The 21,643-nt window shown below is 40.4% G+C and overlaps 1 protein-coding gene across 1 annotated transcript in view; it reads left to right on the top strand.

The window, feature by feature from the left end:
* LOC139388625 (uncharacterized) overlaps positions 1–16,655 on the top strand; it is a 19,285-nt gene extending 2,630 nt beyond the window's left edge. The window contains exons 2-6 of the mRNA XM_071135397.1: positions 336–446; positions 1,740–1,782; positions 4,525–4,598; positions 12,520–12,569; positions 15,718–16,655. Coding sequence (XP_070991498.1) covers positions 336–446; positions 1,740–1,782; positions 4,525–4,598; positions 12,520–12,569; positions 15,718–15,987 — 548 coding nt within the window. The 3' untranslated portion in view covers positions 15,988–16,655. The remainder of the gene's footprint in view (positions 1–335; positions 447–1,739; positions 1,783–4,524; positions 4,599–12,519; positions 12,570–15,717) is intronic.
* Positions 16,656–21,643: the final 4,988 nt, after the last annotated feature.

Genomic DNA, 21,643 nt, shown 5'->3' with positions numbered 1-21,643 from the left:
TGGGGCATAATATCTCTGACCCATAACTAACTTGGGTTCTCTCTGTTTTTCTGTTTTATAGACTGTACCTGGGGCATAATATCTCTGACCCATAACTAACTTGGGTTCTCTCTGTTTTTCTGTTTTATAGACTGTACCTGGGGCATAATATCTCTGACCCATAACTAACTTGGGTTCTCTCTGTTTTTCTGTTTTATAGACTGTACCTGGGGCATAATATCTCTGACCCATAACTAACTTGGGTTCTCTCTGTTTTTCTGTTTTATAGACTGTACCTGGGGCATAATATCTCTGACCCATAACTAACTCCGTTCTCTCTGTTTTTTGTTTTATAGACTGTACCTGGGGCATAATATCTCTGACTTTAACCTCTCTGCTACTCTTCATCTCTGTGTGTCTCAATCTCAGCTGCTTTCTGAGACACAGGGACACCAGACACAAAGCAGGTAAATTATTGCTTATTGAAAAAAATATCTTTCCCTGAGCAATTGTGTTAGTATAAAATAATATATTTTCTGTTGTTTTTTTGCATAGAATATGGCTCAATATCGTATTATTTATATTTTTAGTATGCTTTGCTCATCTTTATCAATAATAGTAACAATGATGGACCTGAATGTGTATTGTATACGTCCACATAAACAATATCATCATCAGACACCAGGCACAACACACACAGAGCACTGACACAGACACTGTCATTGACACAGAGCACCTCTCTCACGTCTCTTACCTCTCTTACCTGTCTTACGTCTCTTGCCTCTCTTACCTCTCTTATCAATCTTACGTCTCTAACCTCTCTTACGTCTCTAACCTCTCTTAAGTCTCTAACCTCTCTTACGTCTCTAACCTCTCCTACGTCTCTAACCTCTCTTACGTCTCTAACATCTCTTAAGTCTCTAACCTCTCTTACGTCTCTAACCTCTCTTACGTCTCTAACCTCTCTTAAGTCTCTAACCTCTCTTACGTCTCTAACCTCTCTTACGTCTCTAACCTCTCTTACGTCTCTAACCTCTCTTACGTCTCTAACCTCTCTTAAGTCTCTAACCTCTCTTACGTCTCTAACCTCTCTTACGTCTCTCACCTCTCTTACGTCTCTTATCACTCTTACCTCTCTTATGTCTCTTACCTCTCCGACGTCTCTTTATCTCTCTAACCTCTCTAACCTCTCTAACCTATCACTCTTACCTCTCTTATGTCTCTTGCCTCTCCTGCCTCTCTTATGTCTCTTACGTCTCTAACCTCTCTTACCTCTCTAACCTCTTACCTCTCTAACCTCTCTTATGTCTCTAACCTCTCTTACGTCTCCTACCTTTCTAATCTCTCTTACGTCTCTTACGTCTCTAACCTCTCTTACCTCTCTAACCTCTCTTACGTCTCTAACCTCTCTTACGTCTCTAACCTCTCTTATGTCTCTTGCCTCTCTTGCCTCTCTTACCTCTCTTATGTCTCTTACGTCTCTAACCTCTCTTACCTCTCTAACCTCTCTTACGTCTCTAACCTCTCTTACGTCTCTAACCTCTCTTACCCTCTCCGACGTCTCTTACCTCTCTTACGTCTCTGGTGTTTCTTATGTCTCTTACCTGTCTTTTGTTTCTTACGTCTCTTGGATCTCTTGCAGCAACATAAATGGCATCTGTCATTCTGTAGGCTATTTTGTTCATCAGCATTGCTTAACTTAACTTTGTCAGTCTCATCGACTCACAGAAAAGTAATTGTCCACCATTTTGTTTTGACAGGCAATGAGCAGTTTCTCTACCAACAGCATTATCCAAGAGAGCGGTACGGGTTTATTATCATACTCCAGTAACGTGTTTCATCTACCGTTGTATGTGTGGTGTGTGTGTGTGTGTGTGTGTGTGTGTGTGTGTGTGTGTGTGTGTGTGTGTGTGTGTGTGTGTGTGTGTGTGTGTGTGTGTGTGTGTGTGTGTGTGGACAGTGTGGACAATCGCTCATCTCAAATGTACAGAATCAGAAAGTATTCAGACCCTTTTGTAACATTTTGTTACTTTACAGCCTTATTCTAAAATTGATTAAAAAAAAGTTATTTCCCCTCATCAATCGACCCACAATAATGACAAAGCAAAAACAGGTTTTTATAATTTTTTTCAAATTCATAATAAAATTTAAATAAACATATTTACATTAGTTTTCAGACCCTTTCCTATGAGACTCTAAATTGAGCTCAGGTGCATCCTGTTTCCATTGATCATTCTTGAGATGTTTCTACAACTTGACTGGAGTCCACCTGTGGCGAATTCAAATGACTGGACGTGATTTGGAAAGGCACACACCTGTCTCTGACAGTGCATGTCAGAGCGAAAACCAAACCACTAGGCCGAAGGAATTGTCTGTAGAGCACCGAGACAGGATTGTGTCGAGGCACAGATCTGGAGAAGGGTACCAAAACATTTATGCAGCATTGAAGGTTCCCCACAACACAGTGGTCTCCATTAGTCTTCAACGGAAGAAGGTTGGAATCACCAAGACTCTTCCTAAAGATGGCCGCCAGGACAAACTGAGCAATCGGGGGAGAAGGGCCTTGGTCAGGGAGGTGACCAAGAACATGATGGTCACTCTGACAGAGGTTCAGAGTTCCTCTGTGGAGATCGGAGAACCTTCCAGAAGGACAACCATCTCTGCAATCGATCAGGCCTTTATGGTAGAGAGGCCAGACGGAAGCCACTCCTCAGTAAAAGGCACATGACAGCCCGCTTGGAGTTTGCCAAAAGGCACCTAAAGGACTCTCAGGCCATGAGAAAAAAGATTATCTGGTCTGATGAAACCAAGATTGAAGTCTTTGGCCTGAATGCCAAACGTCATTTCTGGAGGAAACCTGGCACCATCCCAACGGTGAAGCATGGTGTTGGCAGCATCATGCTGTGGGAATGTTTTTCAGCAGCAGGGACTGGGAGACTAGTCAGGATCGAGGCAAAGATGAACGGAGCAAAGTACAGAGAGATCCTTGATGAAAACCTGCACCAGAGCGTTCAGGATCTCAGACTGGGGCCAAGGTTCACCTTCCAACAGGACAACGACCCTAAGCACACAGCCAAGACAACGCAGGAGTGGCTTCGGGACAAGTCTCTTAATGTTCTTGAGTGGCGCAGCTAAAAAATGAAAACCTCTTTTTACTTTGGCATTTTGGGTTATTGTGTAGATTGATGAGGGAAAAAGCAACGTAACAAAATGTGAAAAAGTCAAGGGGTCTGAATACTTTCCAAATGCCCTGTATATCTGGCACCCAAACAAATTTATTTTATGGTAGATACACAGATGTGATTTGTAAATTTGAGTAATTTAGCAGACACTCTTATCCAGAGACACTTACAGTTAGTGCCTTCATATTCAGATAGTAGCCATAGTAAGTACATTTTTCCTCAATGAAGAAGCAGAGTCAGAGCTAGTATGAAAAGACCAGCCCCAGTTTTTTTGTGATGTATGTTGATGTATATTGATGTATATTGATGTAAATTGATGTATATTGATGTATGTGATGTATATTGATGTATATTGATGTATATTGATGTATATTGATGTATATTGATGTATATTGATGTATGTGATGTATATTGATGTATATTGATGTATGTGATGTATATTGATGTATATTGATGTATATTGATGTATATTGATGTATATTGATGTTTATTGATGTATATTGATGTATATTGATGTATGTGATGTATATTGATGTATGTGATTAATATTGATGTATATTGATGTATATTGATGTATATTGATGTTTATTGATGTATATTGATGTATATTGATGTATATTGATGTATGTGATGTATATTGATGTATATTGATGTATATTGATGTATATTGATGTATATTGATGTTTATTGATGTATGTTGATGTATATTGATGTATGTGATGTATATTGATGTATATTGATGTATATTGATGTATGTGATTAATATTGATGTATATTGATGTATATTGATGTATATTGATGTTTATTGATGTATATTGATGTATATTGATGTATATTGATGTATGTGATGTATATTGATGTATATTGATGTATATTGATGTATATTGATGTATATTGATGTATATTGATGTTTATTGATGTATATTGATGTATATTGATGTATGTGATGTATATTGATGTATGTGATTAATATTGATGTATATTGATGTATATTGATGTATATTGATGTTTATTGATGTATATTGATGTATATTGATGTATATTGATGTATGTGATGTATATTGATGTATATTGATGTATATTGATGTATATTGATGTATATTGATGTATATTGATGTATATTGATGTTTATTGATGTATATTGATGTATGTGATGTATATTGATGTATATTGATGTATATTGATGTTTATTGATGTATGTTGATGCATGTGATGTATATTGATGTATATTGATGTATATTGATGTATATTGATGTATATTGATGTATATTGATGTATGTGATGTATGTGATGTATATTGATGTATATTGATGTATATTGATGTATATTGATGTATATTGATGTATATTGATGTATGTGATAGTGAAATACAGGAGGAAGAGGAGGAAGAGGAGAATCAGCAGCAGGAGAATCCCATCTACGGAAACATCACTACAGGTGACATCACATCACATAACATAGCATAATATCAATGGAAACATCACGACAGATCACATCACATCACATAATATCAATGGAAACATCACTACAGATGACATCACATAACATAACATAATATCTACGGAAACATCACGACATCACCACAGATGACATCACATCACATAATATCTACGATAACATCACTACAGGTGACATCTCATAACATAACATAATATCTATGGAAACATCGCTACAGGTGACATCACAACACATCACATAACATAATATCTATGGAACATCACTACAGATTATATTACATTACATCACATAATATCTATGGAAACAACACTACAGATGACATCACAACACATCACATAACATAATATCTATGGAAACATCGCTACAGGTGACATCACATCACATAATATCTATGGAAACAACACTACAGATGACATCACAACACATCACATCACATAATATCTATGGAAACAACACTACAGATGACATCACAACACATCACATCACATAATATCTATGGAAACATCGCTACAGGTGACATCACATCACATAATATCTATGGAAACAACACTACAGATGACATCACAACACATCACATCACATAATATCTGTTGAAACATCACCACAGATGACATCACAACATATTACATAACATAATATCTATGGAAACATCACTACAGATGACATCACAACACATCACATCACATAATATCTGTTGAAACATCACTACAGATGACATCACAACACATCACATCACATAATGTCTATGGAAACATCGCTACAGGTGACATCACATCACATAATATCTGTTGAAACATCACTACAGATGACATCACAACACATCACATCACATAATATCTATGGAAACATCATTACAGATGACATCACAACACATCACATCACATAATATCTGTTGAAAGATCACTACAGATGACATCACAACACATCACATCACATAATATCTATGGAAACATCATTACAGATGACATCACAACACATCACATCACATAATGTCTATGGAAACATCGCTACAGGTGACATCACATCACATAATATCTGTTGAAACATCACTACAGATGACATCACAACACATCACATCACATAATATCTATGGAAACATCATTACAGATGACATCACAACACATCACATCACATAATATCTGTTGAAACATCACTACAGATGACATCACAACACATCACATCACATAATATCTATGGAAACATCATTACAGATGACATCACATCACATAATATCTGTTGAAACATCACCACAGATGACATCCCAACACATCACATAACATAATATCTATGGAAACATCGCTACAGGTGACATCACATCACATAATATCTATGGAAACATCATTACAGATGACATCACAACACATCACATCACATAATATCTATGGAAACATCGCTAAAGGTGACATCACATCACATAATATCTATGGAAACATCATTACAGATGACATCACAACACATCACATCACATAATATCTATGGAAACATCGCTACAGGTGACATCACATCACATAATATCTGTTGAAACATCACTACAGATGACATCACAACACATCACATCACATAATATCTATGGAAACATCATTACAGATGACATCACAACACATCACATCACATAATGTCTATGGAAACATCGCTACAGGTGACATCACATCACATAATATCTGTTGAAACATCACTACAGATGACATCACAACACATCACATCACATAATATCTATGGAAACATCGCTACAGGTGACATCACAACACATCACATCACATAATATCTATGGAAACATCGCTACAGGTAACATCACATCAAATAATATCTATGGAAACATCGCTACAGATGACATCACAACACATAACATCACATAATATCTGTTGAAACATCGCTACAGATGACATCACAACACATCACATCACATAATATCTATGGAAACATCGCTACAGGTGACATCACATCACATAATATCTGTTGAAACATCGCTACAGATGACATCACAACACATCACATAATATCTATGGAAACATCGCTACAGATGACATCACAACACATCACATCACATAATATCTATGGAAACATCGCTACAGGTGACATCACATCACATAATATCTATGGAAACATCGCTACAGGTGACATCACATCACATAATATCTATGGAAACATCGCTACAGGTGACATCACATCACATAATATCTATGGAAACATCATTACAGATGACATCACATCACATAATATCTATGGAGACATCGCTACAGGTGACATCACATCACATAATATCTACGGAAACATCACGACATCACCACAGATGACATCACATCACATAATATCTACGATAACATCACTACAGGTGACATCTCATAACATAACATAATATCTATGGAAACATCGCTACAGATGACATCACAACACATCACATCACATAATATCTATGGAAACATCGCTACAGGTGACATCACATCACATAATATCTATGGAAACATCGATACAGGTGACATCACATCACATAATATCTATGGAAACATCGCTACAGGTGACATCACATCACATAATATCTATGGAAACATCATTACAGATGACATCACAACACATCACATCACATAATATCTATGGAAACATCACTACAGATGACATCACAACACATCACATCACATAATATCTGTTGAAACATCACTACAGATGACATCACATAACATAATATCTGTTGAAACATCATTACAGATGACATCACAACACATCACATCACATAATATCTATGGAAACATCGCTACAGGTGACATCACATCACATAATATCTATGGAAACATCACTACAGATGACATCACAACACATCACATCACATAATATCTATGGAAACATCGCTACAGGTGACATCACATCACATAATATCAATGGAAACATCATTACAGATGACATCACAACACATCACATCACATAATATCTGTTGAAACATCACTACAGATGACATCACATCACATAATATCTGTTGCAACATCACTACAGATGACATCACAACACATCACATCACATAATATCTATGGAAACATCACTACAGATGACATCACAACACATCACATCACATAATGTCTATGGAAACATCGCTACAGATGACATCACATCACATAATATCTATGGAAACATCACTACAGATGACATCACAACACATCACATCACATAATATCTGTTGAAACATCACTACAGATGACATCACATCACATAATATCTGTTGAAACATCATTACAGATGACATCACAACACATCACATCAGATAATATCTGTTGAAACATCACTACAGATGACATCACATCACATAATATCTGTTGAAACATCATTACAGATGACATCACAACACATCACATCACATAATATCTGTTGAAACATCACCACAGATGACATCACAACACATCACATCACATAATATCTGTTGAAACATCATTACAGATGACATCACAACACATCACATCACATAATATCTATGGAAACATCACTATAGATGACATCACAACACATCACATCACATAATATCTGTTGAAACATCACTACAGATGACATCACATCACATAATATCTGTTGAAACATCACTACAGATGACATCACAACACATCACATCACATAATATCTATGGAAACATCACTACAGATGACATCACAACACATCACATAATATCTGTTGAAACATCACTACAGATGACATCACATCACATAATATCTGTTGAAACATCATTACAGATGACATCACAACACATCACATCAGATAATATCTGTTGAAACATCACTACAGATGACATCACATCACATAATATCTGTTGAAACATCATTACAGATGACATCACAACACATCACATCACATAATATCTATGGAAACATCACTACAGATGACATCACAACACATCACATCACATAATATCTATGGAAACATCACTACAGATGACATCACAACACATCACATCACATAATATCTATGGAAACATCACTACAGATGACATCACAACACATCACATCACATAATAGCTGTTGAAACATCACTATAGGTGACATCACAACACATCACATCACATAATATCTATGGAAACATCACTACAGATTACATCACAACACATCACATCACATAATATCTATGGAAACATCACTACAGATGACATCACAACACATCACATCACATTATATCTGTTGAAACATCACTACAGATGACATCACATCACATAATGCAAAAAAAAAAAAATGCTAAATTCTTCAACTGGTGGAAGGGTGGCCTAGATCCGGGTGGCCTAGTGGCCGGGTGGCCTAGTGGCCGGGTGGCCTTGTGGCCGGGTGGCCGGGTGGCCGGGTGGCCTAGTGGCCGGGTGGCCTAGTGGCCGGATGGCCTAGTGGCCGGATGGCCTTGGCCCCCCTCTGCCTCCCCCCTGTAATCGATTAAATGTCTGTATTTTTGAACTTATGTATTCTAGCGTAACTTCAGCGTAGAACCCTCCTCTCTCTTGCTCTCTCTCTTCCATAATTTTGGGTCAGTCAAAGTGGTCAGGTATTCTGCCACTGTGTACTCTCTGTTTAGGGCCAAATAGCATTCTAGTTTGCTCTGTTTTTTTGTCAAGTAAATATCTTTTTGCTTTCTCATGATTTGGTTGGGTTTAATTGTGTTGCTGTACTGGGGCTCGTTGGGGTCTGTTTGTGTTTGTGAACAGAGCCCCAGGACCAGCTTGCTCTCCAGGTTCATCTCTCTGTAGGTGATGGCTTTGTTATGGAAGGTTTGGTAATCGCTTCCTTTTAGGTGGTTGTAGAATTGAATGCCTCTTTTCTGGATTTTGATAAGGGTATCAACCTAATTCTGCTCTGCAAGCATTATTTGGTGTTCTACGTTGTTCACTGAGGATATTTTTTACAGAATTCTGCGTGCAGTCTCAATTTGGTGTTTGTCCCATTTTGTCAAACACTTGGTTGGTGAGCGGACCCCAGACCTCACAACCATAAAGAGCAATGGTCTCTATAACTGATTCAAGTATTTTTAGCCAGATCCTAATTGGTATTTCGAGTTGTATGTTCCTTTAAATGGCACAGAAGACCCTTCTTGCCTTGTCTCTCAGATCGTGCGCGGCTTTGTGGAAGTTACCTGTGGCGTTGATGTTTAGGCCAAGGAGTCTAGAAACGTTCAATGGAATTCTGGAATCGAACGGAGATGGTTCCTCAATGCGGAAACTAGTAAATGGATTAAATCGGGTGTTGGAGGAGTTGCTACGGAATGGAGAGGACAACAGTCCATGTGGATTTGATGCTATTCCTCTTGTGTTGGGAAAGTGTTGTAAACAAGCATTTTACGGGCAAGTCTACACCAATTGTATTCGGCCCATGTGATCTATTCAATTTGATTTGATGCCGTTATTTCGTCATGAAGCATTAAAAACGGGACTTTTAAGCGGTTATTGTCTTGCTCTTTGCTGTAATCAGAGGGCTAATATCAATACTATACATGCCAGTTAACAGATGTCATGCACTTTGACAGGTAAATATTTATAGCCCTGCTATTTAGACAACGGGTGGCCTAATATCAAGCTAATATTTAGTTTCTTCGGCTAAACAACTCTAGTTTCGCTCTTCCAGCTTTTCCCGTGCGCAATAGGCTATAGGCTACGGACGCAAGCCTCTCCGCTATTCCTCGTGTCGTGAAATCCAAGGAAAAACTATAGTCTACAAAAACTACAGGACATTAATGTTGTATACATTTTTATACTCGGCCTCCTAGGCTTTTCGTTGAGAGAAGCATGCTTGCTCTGGCTAATTGCTGAATGTAAAATAGACATAGGCCAAATGAACTGTTTGGGAAAGTTATTTATTATCTATTTCACTTGCTTTGGTAATGTAAACATATGTTTCCCATGCCAATAAAAGCCCCTTAACCTGAATTGAAATGTAAATTGAATTGAGTGCATAGTTGGGACTGATTATTAAATGGTTGCACATGACAGACAGGGCTGAACACAGTGAACAAAGTAATATCCAAACGAAGTGACAGCCATTACAAAAATGGAAATCACTTAAAAAAGCACTTGAGCAACTGTAGGCCGTTTGTTCTTTAGTTAAATAAAGGTTAAATAACATGATTTAAAAGATGCGCAGGTCAAACAGCGTTTGTTGTTTATTTTCTACATTTAATTGAAATACGAGTGTCTATATTCTATTTAGCGTTAGACTACACACAACCTACATTGAAGTAGTATTTACAGTTGTCACTATGAAAATGAACAAACACAGAAGCACTATATTTGCTCAGTCGCCACCTTTTAACATGAGTATACAGCGTGCAGTAGGATGCAGTCACCACCTTTTAACATGAGTATACAGCGTGCAGTAGGATGCAGTCACCACCTTTTAACATGAGTATACAGCGTGCAGTAGGATGCAGTCACCACCTTTTAACATGAGTATACAGCGTGCAGTAGGATGCAGTCACCACCTTTTAACATGAGTATACAGCGTGCAGTAGGATGCGGTTACCATCTTTTAACATGAGTATACAGCGTGCAGTAGGATGCAGTCACCACCTTTTAACATGAGTATACAGCGTGCAGTAGGATGCAGTCACCACCTTTTAACATGAGTATACAGCGTGCAGTAGGATGCGGTCACCATCTTTTTAACACGAATATGTAGGATAGGTTGATCAGTTGATTGACCCGTGCAGGCTACTGTTGAACGATACACTTCCCTCCAGTGTGGATGTTCGCCAACGTTTTATAGTTCTGTGTAATTTATCGTTATAGTTATCGGCTTTGGTGTGGACGGCCCTCAACGCTCAGATTAGTAAATGCTTTTTACGGATAACAGGAATATGGTCTGAACACAGCAGTGGTTCTCAGGGTTGATTTGATGGAAATCACGATTGCAACAATGATAGCCTTCAAAACAAGGGATTTCATATTCTCTGCTATTTAGTTTGATTTATAATTTTGGATGGTGAGGGTTACATGTTTTGTTTTCTCCAAATACTCTGGGAGGCCCAGGTAAAAAATACATTTTCCCCGGGGGAGAATGACAACTGTTTTCATTTCAGAGGTCGGATTACCTCCAGGTATCCCTCAATATAAATTACCATTACTCCCTAATGACACAACATTAACATCGGTCAATTTAGGTTTTTACATCAACAAATAACCTTCAATTCATTGCATTTTCAGCTCTTATCAAATTGAAAATTAGCAAATGAAAACATTTACTCAATACAATTTTTTTTTTAAATGATATTTCTCAAAAACGTTTGTATTATTTTGTCCCATAATATAATCTGTACTATTCTCCCCCCCCCCCCCCCCCCCACACACACACACACACACACACAACAAAAGGTCATTTAAAAAAAATATTAGCGAAATAACTGCTCTTCCCCCGCGACCCTGACTTTGAATACCACTGCTCTGCGGTTGTATCATCTCACAGTTCTTTACATGGATTTTGACAACAACAAAAAATGTACATGTATGTATTACAAAAATGTAAAAATGTAGCCGGTTTATATTTAAAGCAAGTGTCTATAAATTCCTACCTTCACGACGAAACGCGTACAGTTTAATTTACAGTTGTAAGTAACAGCGCTATAAATATAACAGTCTCGTAGCTGAACGATAAGAATAACGGTGTTTTACAAGTATAGCTATCTTACTGCCTACTAACTGATGCAATAGAATTAGGCAGAATAACCTTTGTGTTTTGTTTGCGAACGCTATCTGACAGATAGTATCTGTAAATACATCTGTAAAGTTGTGACATCGAATACTAACAATACTATGTACCCTGAACTTGTGTACATCAAGCTTCAGTTTTTCCATTTAGATATGATCATGATTGTGTTCTAGTTTCCTGAGTTAAATGGAAACGTGTGTTTATGACTAAATCGTGTGTGTGTGTGTGTGTGTGTGTGTTCTGTGAAGACCTGTGCTATGAACCCATGACCAAGCAACGTTCCAGAGACGACAGAAAGGTACGTACATCGGGCCAAAATTATTCTTGTTCATTATTGTTCACATACAACTGTCATTACATTAATATTTTAGAATTGTTTGGTTTTAAACTGTACTGTGTAAATTAAAACAAAAAAAATCTATAGAGGACATAGATTGATTTACTTTAATTAACTGCCAATGCCACGTAAAACAAAATGTGAATGACGAACTATCATCTCATCTCATAATGGTCATAATTGAAAACGACGGTCTGCTGTATTTATATTTATATATATTTTTTCCACCCTGAGAGGAAATGAACTACGCCTATACTCAGTATTCATGCTAATAACAAAATGTCGAAATAGGCGTATATATATTGCAGTTATATCGCTTAGACCACAAGTCGCTTAGACCACAAGTCGCTTAGACCACACAGCTTATAGTAAGCTACATTACAAATAGCACCATATTCCTCTTATAGTTCACCACTTCTGACCAAAAGTAGTGCACTATGTAGGGAATAGGGTTCCATAGGGCTCTGGTCAAAGTAGTGCACTATATAGGGAATAGGGTGCCATAGGGCTCTGGTCTAAAGTAGTGCACTATGTAGGGAATAGGGTTCCATAGGGCTCTGGTCAAAGTAGTGCACTATATTGAATAGCACACCATGTTAACTCAGTCTGTTTCTAAAGTAGTTCACAGTCATCTGCTGTGGTCAAGGCCATCTCTAGTTCTCTACACCACACCGTGTACAACGCAGCCAATATCTGCTTTATAGGCTATATATAGTACCATTTTTCTGAATGCATGAGAAGTTACCAAGGACAGGATGCTCTCCGACTTTCAAGTTTCAAACTTTATTTGCCACCCGCACAGGATACAACAGGTGTAAAACAGCAGAGTGAAAGTCTTACCTTGAGACCTCTTGTAATATGATATACTAATAGTGTTCATATATAGTATACTAATAGTGTTCATATATAGTATATTAATAGTGTTCATATAAAGTATATTAACAGTGTTCATATATAGTATACTAACAGTGTTTATATATAGTATATTAACAGTGTTCATATATAGTATACTAACAGTGTTCATATATAGTATATTAACAGTGTTCATATATAGTATATTAACAGTGTTCATATATAGCATACTAATAGTGTTCATATAAAGTATATTAACAGTGTTCATATATAGTATATTAACAGTGTTCATATATAGTATATTAACAGTGTTCATATATAGTATACTAACAGTGTTCACAAATTGGGTAAGATCTCAGTGTCCAGCCCCCCTCCACCCCAGACCCTTCTCCCCCTAGGCCCCCCTCTGTCCAGGCCCCCTTCCCCCAGCCCGTTCCCCAGCCCATCTCCCCCAGCCCGTTCCCCAGTCTCACTCCCCAAAGCCCGTTCCCCAGCCCGTTCCCCAGCCCGTTCCCCAGCCCGTTCCCCAGTCTCCCTCCCCAGCCCGTTCCCCAGCCCGTTCCCCAGCCCGTTACCCAGCCCCTCTCCCCATGCCTGTTCCCCAGCCCATTCCCCAGCCCGTTCCCCAGCCCGTTCCCCAGCCCGTTCCCGAAAGCCCGTTCCCAAGCCCGTTCCCCAGCCCGTTCCCCAGCCCGTAACCCAGCCCTTCCCCCAGCCCGTTCCCCAGCCCGTTCCCCAGCCCGTTCCCCAGCCCTTTCCACAGCCCGTTCCCCAGCCTGTTCCCCAGCCCGTTCCCCAGCCCTTTCCACAGCCCGTTCCCCAGCCTGTTCCCCAGCCCGTTCCCCAGCCCGTTCCACAGCCCGTTCCCCACCCCGTTCCCCTGCCCGTTCTCCAGCCCATTCCCCAGCCCGTTCCCCAGCCTGTTCCCCAGCCCCTTCCCCCAGCCCGTACCCCAGCCCTTCCCCCAGCCCGTTCCCCAGACCGTACCCCAGCCCTTCCCCCAGCCCGTACCCCAGCCCTTCCCCCATCCCGTACCCCAGCCCTTCCCCCAGCCCGTTCCCCAGCCCTTCCCCCAGCCCGTACCCCAGCCCTTCCCCCAGCCCGTTCCCCAGCCCGTCTCCCCAGCCCGTTCCCCAGCCCTTCCCCCAGCCCGTACCCCAGCCCTTCCCCCAGCCCGTTCCCCAGCCCGTCTCCCCAGCCCGTACCCCAGCCCTTCCCCCAGCCCGTTCCCCAGCCCGTACCCCAGCCCGTTCCCCAGCCCGTCTCCCCAGCCCGTTCCCCAACCCGTCTCCCCAGCCCGTTCGCCAGCCCATCTCCCCCAGCCCGTTCCCCAGCCCCTCTCCCCCAGATAATAGTGTTCATATATAGTATACTAACAGTGTTCATATATATTATACTAACAGTGTTCATATATAGTATATTAACAGTGTTCATATATAGTATACTAACAGTGTTCATATATAGTATACTAACAGTGTTCATATATAGTATACTAATAGTGTTCATATATAGTATACTAATAGTGTTCATATATAGTATATTAACAGTGTTCATATATAGTATATTAACAGTGTTCATATATAGTATATTAACAGTGTTCATATATAGTATACTAACAGTGTTCATATATAGTATACTAACAGTGTTCAGAAATTGGGTAAGATCTCAGTGTTCAGCCCCCCTCCACCCCAGACCCTTCTCCCCCTAGGCCCCCCTCTGTCCAGGCCCCCTTCCCCCAGCCCGTTCCCCAGTCTCCCTCCCCAAAGCCCGTTCCCCAGCCCGTTTTCCAGCCCGTTCCCCAGCCCGTTCCCCAGCCCGTTCCCCAGTCTCCCTCCCCAGCCCGTTCCCCAGCCCCTCTCCCCCAGCCCATTCCCCGGCCCGTTTCCCAGCCCGTTCCCCAGCCCGTTCCCCAGCCTGTTCCCCAGCCCGTTCCCCAAAGCCTGTTCCCCAGCCCGTTCCTCAGCCCGTTCCCCAGCCTGTTCCCCAGCCCGTTCCCCAGCCCATCTCCCCCAGCCCGTTCCCCAGCCCGTTCCCCAGCCCGTTCCCCAGCCCGTTCCCCAGCCCATCTCCCCCAGCCCGTTCCCAAGCCTGTTCCCCAGCCCGTTCCCCAGCCCATCTCCCCCAGCCCGTTCCCCAGCCCGTTCCCCAGCCCGTTCCCCAGCTCCACCAATCTTGACCTGAAATACTCCTTTGTAATAGATAGTGAAAAAAAGGCCAAATACATAATTATTCTACTGTTCCATCTCCTTCTCTTCAGCCTGCGCCCCAGCCCTACCAACCCGACCTGAACTATGCTTCTCTGGACCTGAACGTGGGACAGATACCCAAGAAGAGGAAGCGTCGCTACCAGCAGGCCCAGGTTCAGGCCCAGACCGTGCCCGAGACCCAGATGGGTGGGGGTTTCCTGGAAATAGATGCAGAGATGGAGGCCTCCCTCCCCTCACGGAGTAGCAGCCCTCTGGCTTCCAGAAACAGCATCTACCTCAACAGTCTACAGATGGCACTAGAGACAGAGGAGAGGGAATAAAAGAGAGCCAAGGAGATGGGGAGGGAGATGGAGGAGGATAGAGAGTGGGATGGAGACAGGAAGTGGGAGAGGGGGAGAAAGATACAGTAGGTTATGATGGAGGGATGGAGACAGAAAGTGGGGAGAGGGGGAGAAAGATACAGTAGGTTATGATGTAGGGATGGAGATAGAGCTGGAGACGTAGGGTATGACACATGAGCTGTTCCTTGGGTCTTCTGACCTGTAACATGTGACTGGGGTTAGAGGTCAGGGAGGAAGAACAACGGTTCTAAATGTGAACTCAAGCACTCAATTAGGCAGAGAGAGCGAGAAAGAGAGGGAGAGAGACAAAGAGAATGAGAGAGAGAGGACTGGTGTTCTTTTAAATATATGTTTTATTTAACCTTTATTTAACTAGGCAAGTACAGAGACATCATACTGACCTACTTTAACCTCTAGTCAATATGTTAGAATCAGACTTTATAGAGAAAGGGGCTCCCACTGCATAAACTGCATATATGTATATATTATTATTATTATATATTTGTATTATTACTAGTATTCGTATATACAGTATACAGTGCAGTCGGAAAGTATTCAGACCCCTTGACTTTTTCCACATTTTGTTACGTTACAGCCTTATTCTAAAAGGTTTTAGTTTTTTTTTTTTTTAAATCCCTTCATCAATCTACAAACAATACCCCATGATCACAAAGCAAGTACTGGTTTTTATTATTTTTTTAACAGATGTATAAAAAATAAAAATCTGAAAATCACATTTACATAAGTATTCAGACCCTTTACTGAGTACTTTGTTGAAGCACCTTTGGCAGTGATAACAGCCTTGAGTATTCTTGGGTATGATGCTACAAGTTTGGCACACCTGTATTTGGGGAGTTTGTCCCTTTCTTCTCTGCAGATCCTCTCAAACTCTGTCAGGTTGGATGGGGGGGGGGGGGGGGGGGGGGGCGTTGCTGCACAGCTATTTTCAGGTCTCTCCAGAGATGTTAGATCGGGTTTATGTCTGGCCTCTGGTTAGGCCACTCAAGTACATTCAGAGACTTGTCCCGAAGCCACTCCTGCATTGTCTTGACTGTGTGCTTAGGGTCGTCGTTCTGTTGGAAGGTGAACCTTCGCCCCAGTCTGAGTTCCTTCCCCACAACATGATGCTGCCACCACCATGCTGCCACCACCACCATGCTTCACCGTAGGGATGGTACCAGGGACGCTTCCAAAAAATGTTTTTAATCCATTTTAGAATAAGGCTGTAAGGTAACAAAATGTTGAAAAAGGGAAGGGGTCTGAATACTTTCCTCTACAGCAGAGGGGGGCAACTCCAGTCCTCGAGGGTCTGACTGGTGTCACAGTTTTGCCCCCAGGCCTCAGCTAACACACCTGACTCCAATAATCACCTAATCATGATCTTCAGTTTAGAATGCAATTTGATTAATCAGCTGTGTTTGCTGGGGATGGGGAGGGGGGGGGGAGTAGGACATCAATCAGGCCCTCGAGGACTGGAGTTCCCCCCCCCCCCTGCTCTACAGCAGAGGTAACTCTGGGACTTCCTTTCCTGTGGCGGTCCTCATGAGAGCCAGTTTCATCATAGTCCTTGATGGTTTTTGCGACTGCACTTGAAGAAACTTTCAAAAGTTCTTGAAATTTTCCGTATTGACTGACCTTCATGTCTTAAAGTAATGATGGACTGTTGTTTCTCTTTGCTTATTTGAGCTGTTCTTGCCATAATAGGGACTTGGTATTTTACAAGATAGGGCTATCTTCTGTATACCACCTCTACCTTGTCACACACAAATGATTGACTCAAACGCATTAAGAAGGAAATCAATTCCGCAAACTAACTTTTAACAAGGCACACCTGTTAATTGAAGTGTATTCCAGGTGATTACCTCATGAAGCTGGTTGAGAGAATGCCAATAGTGTTCAAAAGTTGTCATCAAGGCAAAGGGTGGCTACTTTGAAGAATCTCAAATACAAATATATTTGTTTAACACTTTTTTGGTTACTACTTGATTCCTTATGTGTTATTTCATAGTTAATATGTTTTCACTATTATTCTACAAAAACCCTTGAGTGAGTAGGTGTGTCCAAACATTTGACTGGCACTGTATATTATTATAATTGTTAGTATTATATAACATTATATATATATATATATATATTATATGTGGAAAATAAGTGTAAAAGTGAAACCTACTTGGAATAAGAGAACTTTCATGTAAATGCCATGTGACATTTAAAGGTGAACGGTTGCTGTGTGGAACATTGTGAGATTTATTATGAGAGGTGATGTAAACGTCATCGAAGGCTCAAGTCACATGGCTAGAGCTCACACACACCTACAGTACATGTGAATACTTATGTAAACTAGATATTTCTGTATTTTATTTTCAATAGATGTGCAAAAAAAATTCTAAAAACGTGTTTTACTTTATCATTATGGGGTATTGTGATGTCATTATGGGGTATTGTGATGTCAGTATGGGGTATTGTGATGTCATTATGGGGTATTGTGATGTCATTATGGGGTATTGTGTGTAGATGGGTAACACAAAAATTATGTTTAATCCATTTTGAATTCAGGCTGTAACACAACACAGCAACATGTGGATTTGGTCAAGGGGTATGAATCATTTCTGAAGGCACTGTACCTCTCAAAGCAGGGAGGGGTAGGCAATACATACGGACTGACTGACTGACTGCTGTTTCAACGCTCTGTTTCTGAATTAAATTAACTGCTAGGGTGTGAATGCAAATCTGGCAGAGATTTCTCGATGCTGTTTTTTTTGTATGTGTTTTTTTATGACATCAAAAATATAGTTTGAAATGTTGAACAAAAGTATGCATATTTCTGCTGTGGCTGAACTGTTGCAGAACAGAACAGAGCAGAAAAGAGCAGAGCAGAATAGAATAAATAGAATAGAATAGAATAAAATAGAACAGAACAGAACAGAGCAGAGCAGAGCAGAATAAATAGAATAAAATAGAATAGAGCAGAACAGAACAGAGCAGAGCAGAGCAGAGCAGAGCAGAACAGAGCAGAACAGAGCAGAATAGAGCAGAACAGACCAGAACAGAGCAGAGCAGAGCAGAGCAGAGCAGAGCAGAACAGAGCAGAATGGAACAGAACAGAGCAGAATAGAGCAGAACAGAGCAGAATAGAGCAGAACAGAGCAGAACGGAGCAGAATGGAACAGAACAGACCAGAACAGAACAGAACAGAACTGATGTTTATTTATCCATTACAAGCTGAGACAACAACACCATGGACTTTTGCTGACAGTAAAGTACCCAACAACGAATTACATTTCTGCCTGAATCAATAATACAATTATAAATTATAACGTCTCTCTGTGTGCACAATTCATTTAGGCATTTATTTTTAGTTTCAATAGTTTTGGGTACAATGTTATTCAACTAAAGACATAGATTTCAAGGTCAAGTTTATGAAGAAGGTGCTACACATCCAGTGTGTCTGGGTCTCTCCAGGCCAATGAGAGTCGAGAGAATTCTTTACGACTTTGGCCACGAGGAAATGGCGGAAGCGGATGTTGAATTTGAGTCTGATGGCACTAGCAGACATGAGAGAAATGGAAAAGAATACTGGAGGGATAAAGGTTGGATAAAGACAGCTAAAATGACAGTGGAAAACAAGTGGGCTAGGCTACCCATATTACCAAACCATTCAATAGCTAGGCTGTCCATATTACCAAACCATTCAATAGCTGGGCTATCCATATTACCAAACCATTCAATAGCTAAGCTACCCATATTACCAAACCATTCAATAGCTAGGCTGTCCATATTACCAAACCATTCAATAGCTAGGCTGTCCATATTACCAAACTGTTCAATAGCTAGGCTACCCATACTACCAAACCATTCAATAGCTAGGCTACCCATATTACCAAACCATTCAATAGCTGGGCTATCCATACTACCAAACCATTCAATAGCTAGGCTACCCATACTACCAAACTGTTCAATAGCTAGGCTATCCATATTACCAAACCATTCAATAGCTAGGCTACCCATACTACCAAACTGTTCAATAGCTAGGCTACCCATATTACCAAACCATTCAATAGCTAGGCTACCCATATTACCAAACCATTCAATAGCTAGGCTGTCCATATTACCAAACTGTTCAATAGCTAGGCTGTCCATATTACCAAACCATTCAATAGCTAGGCTACCCATACTACCAAACTGTTCAATAGCTAGGCTATCCATATTACCAAACCATTCAATAGCTAGGCTACCCATACTACCAAACTGTTCAATAGCTAGGCTATCCATATTACCAAACCATTCAATAGCTAGGCTATCCATATTACCAAACCATTCAATAGCTAGGCTATCCATATTACCAAACCATTCAATAGCTAGGCTATCCATATTACCAAACCATTCAATAGCTAGGCTACCCATATTACCAAACCATTCAATAGCTATGCTATCCATACTACCAAACCATTCAATAGCTAGGCTATCCATATTACCAAACAGTTCAATAGCTAGGCTATCCATATTATCAAAAGATTCAATAGCTATGCTATCCATACTACCAAACCATTCAATAGCTAGGCTACCCATACTACCAAACTGTTCAATAGCTAGGCTATCCATATTACCAAACCATTCAATAGCTAGGCTATCCATATTACCAAACCATTCAATAGCTAGGCTATCCATATTACCAAACCATTCAATAGCTAGGCTATCCATATTACCAAACCATTCAATAGCTAGGCTACCCATATTACCAAACCATTCAATAGCTATGCTATCCATACTACCAAACCATTCAATAGCTAGGCTATCCATATTACCAAACAGTTCAATAGCTAGGCTATCCATATTATCAAACCATTCAATAGCTAGGCTACCCATACTACCAAACCATTCAATAGCTATGCTACCCATATTACAGGAGCTTCATTTTATTATTTCTATCTCTATTGTGAATTTGCGGAAACTTTGGAGACAACAATAGGTGGCAAAGTCAAATATACTGGTTTCCTTCTGTGTGAGAATGACTAACAACATCAATGGGGGCCCCTGGGCATTTACCCTGCGTGCCCCATCAATATTCGGCCATGACTGCTACAAGTTTACATAGCTGGCTAGGTTAACTACCAATCTAGTTTAGATAGCTGGCTAGGTTAACTACAAATCTAGTTTAGGTAGCTGGCTAGGTTAACTACAAATCTAGTTTACATAGCTGTTTAGACTAACTGACAATCTAGTTTAGATAGCTGACTAGACTAACAGCTAATCTAGTTTACATTGCTGGCTAGACTAACTGACAATCTAGTTTAGATAGCTGGCTAGATTAACAGCTAATCTAGTTCACATAGCTGGCTTTACTAACTGCCAATCTAGTTCTGAAACTTGCCCTGAGTGCCCTCTAAGGGTGAAGGAACTAGATTTGAGGTTAGGCGTGTTGTACTGGGACACGTTTTAACACAGAGAAAGATGTTCATTTTTACACAATGGGTCCGCCGTGGCCATGTTGTGGTTTTACCTCCATCTCTTCATTCAACGACTCAATCATGGAAACTCTTACTGCCAGTTGTGGCTGCTTTGTGTGAGGTATTGTTGTCTCTACCTTCTTGCCCTTTGTCCTGTTGACTGTGCCCAATGATGTTTGTGCCATGCT

The sequence above is a fragment of the Oncorhynchus clarkii genome, chromosome 29, assembly GCF_045791955.1.
Source record: "Oncorhynchus clarkii lewisi isolate Uvic-CL-2024 chromosome 29, UVic_Ocla_1.0, whole genome shotgun sequence".
NCBI classification, from domain to species: Eukaryota; Metazoa; Chordata; class Actinopteri; order Salmoniformes; family Salmonidae; genus Oncorhynchus; species Oncorhynchus clarkii.
Note: the sequence above shows the minus strand (reverse complement) of the source record. Positions and strands in the feature narration are given on the sequence as shown.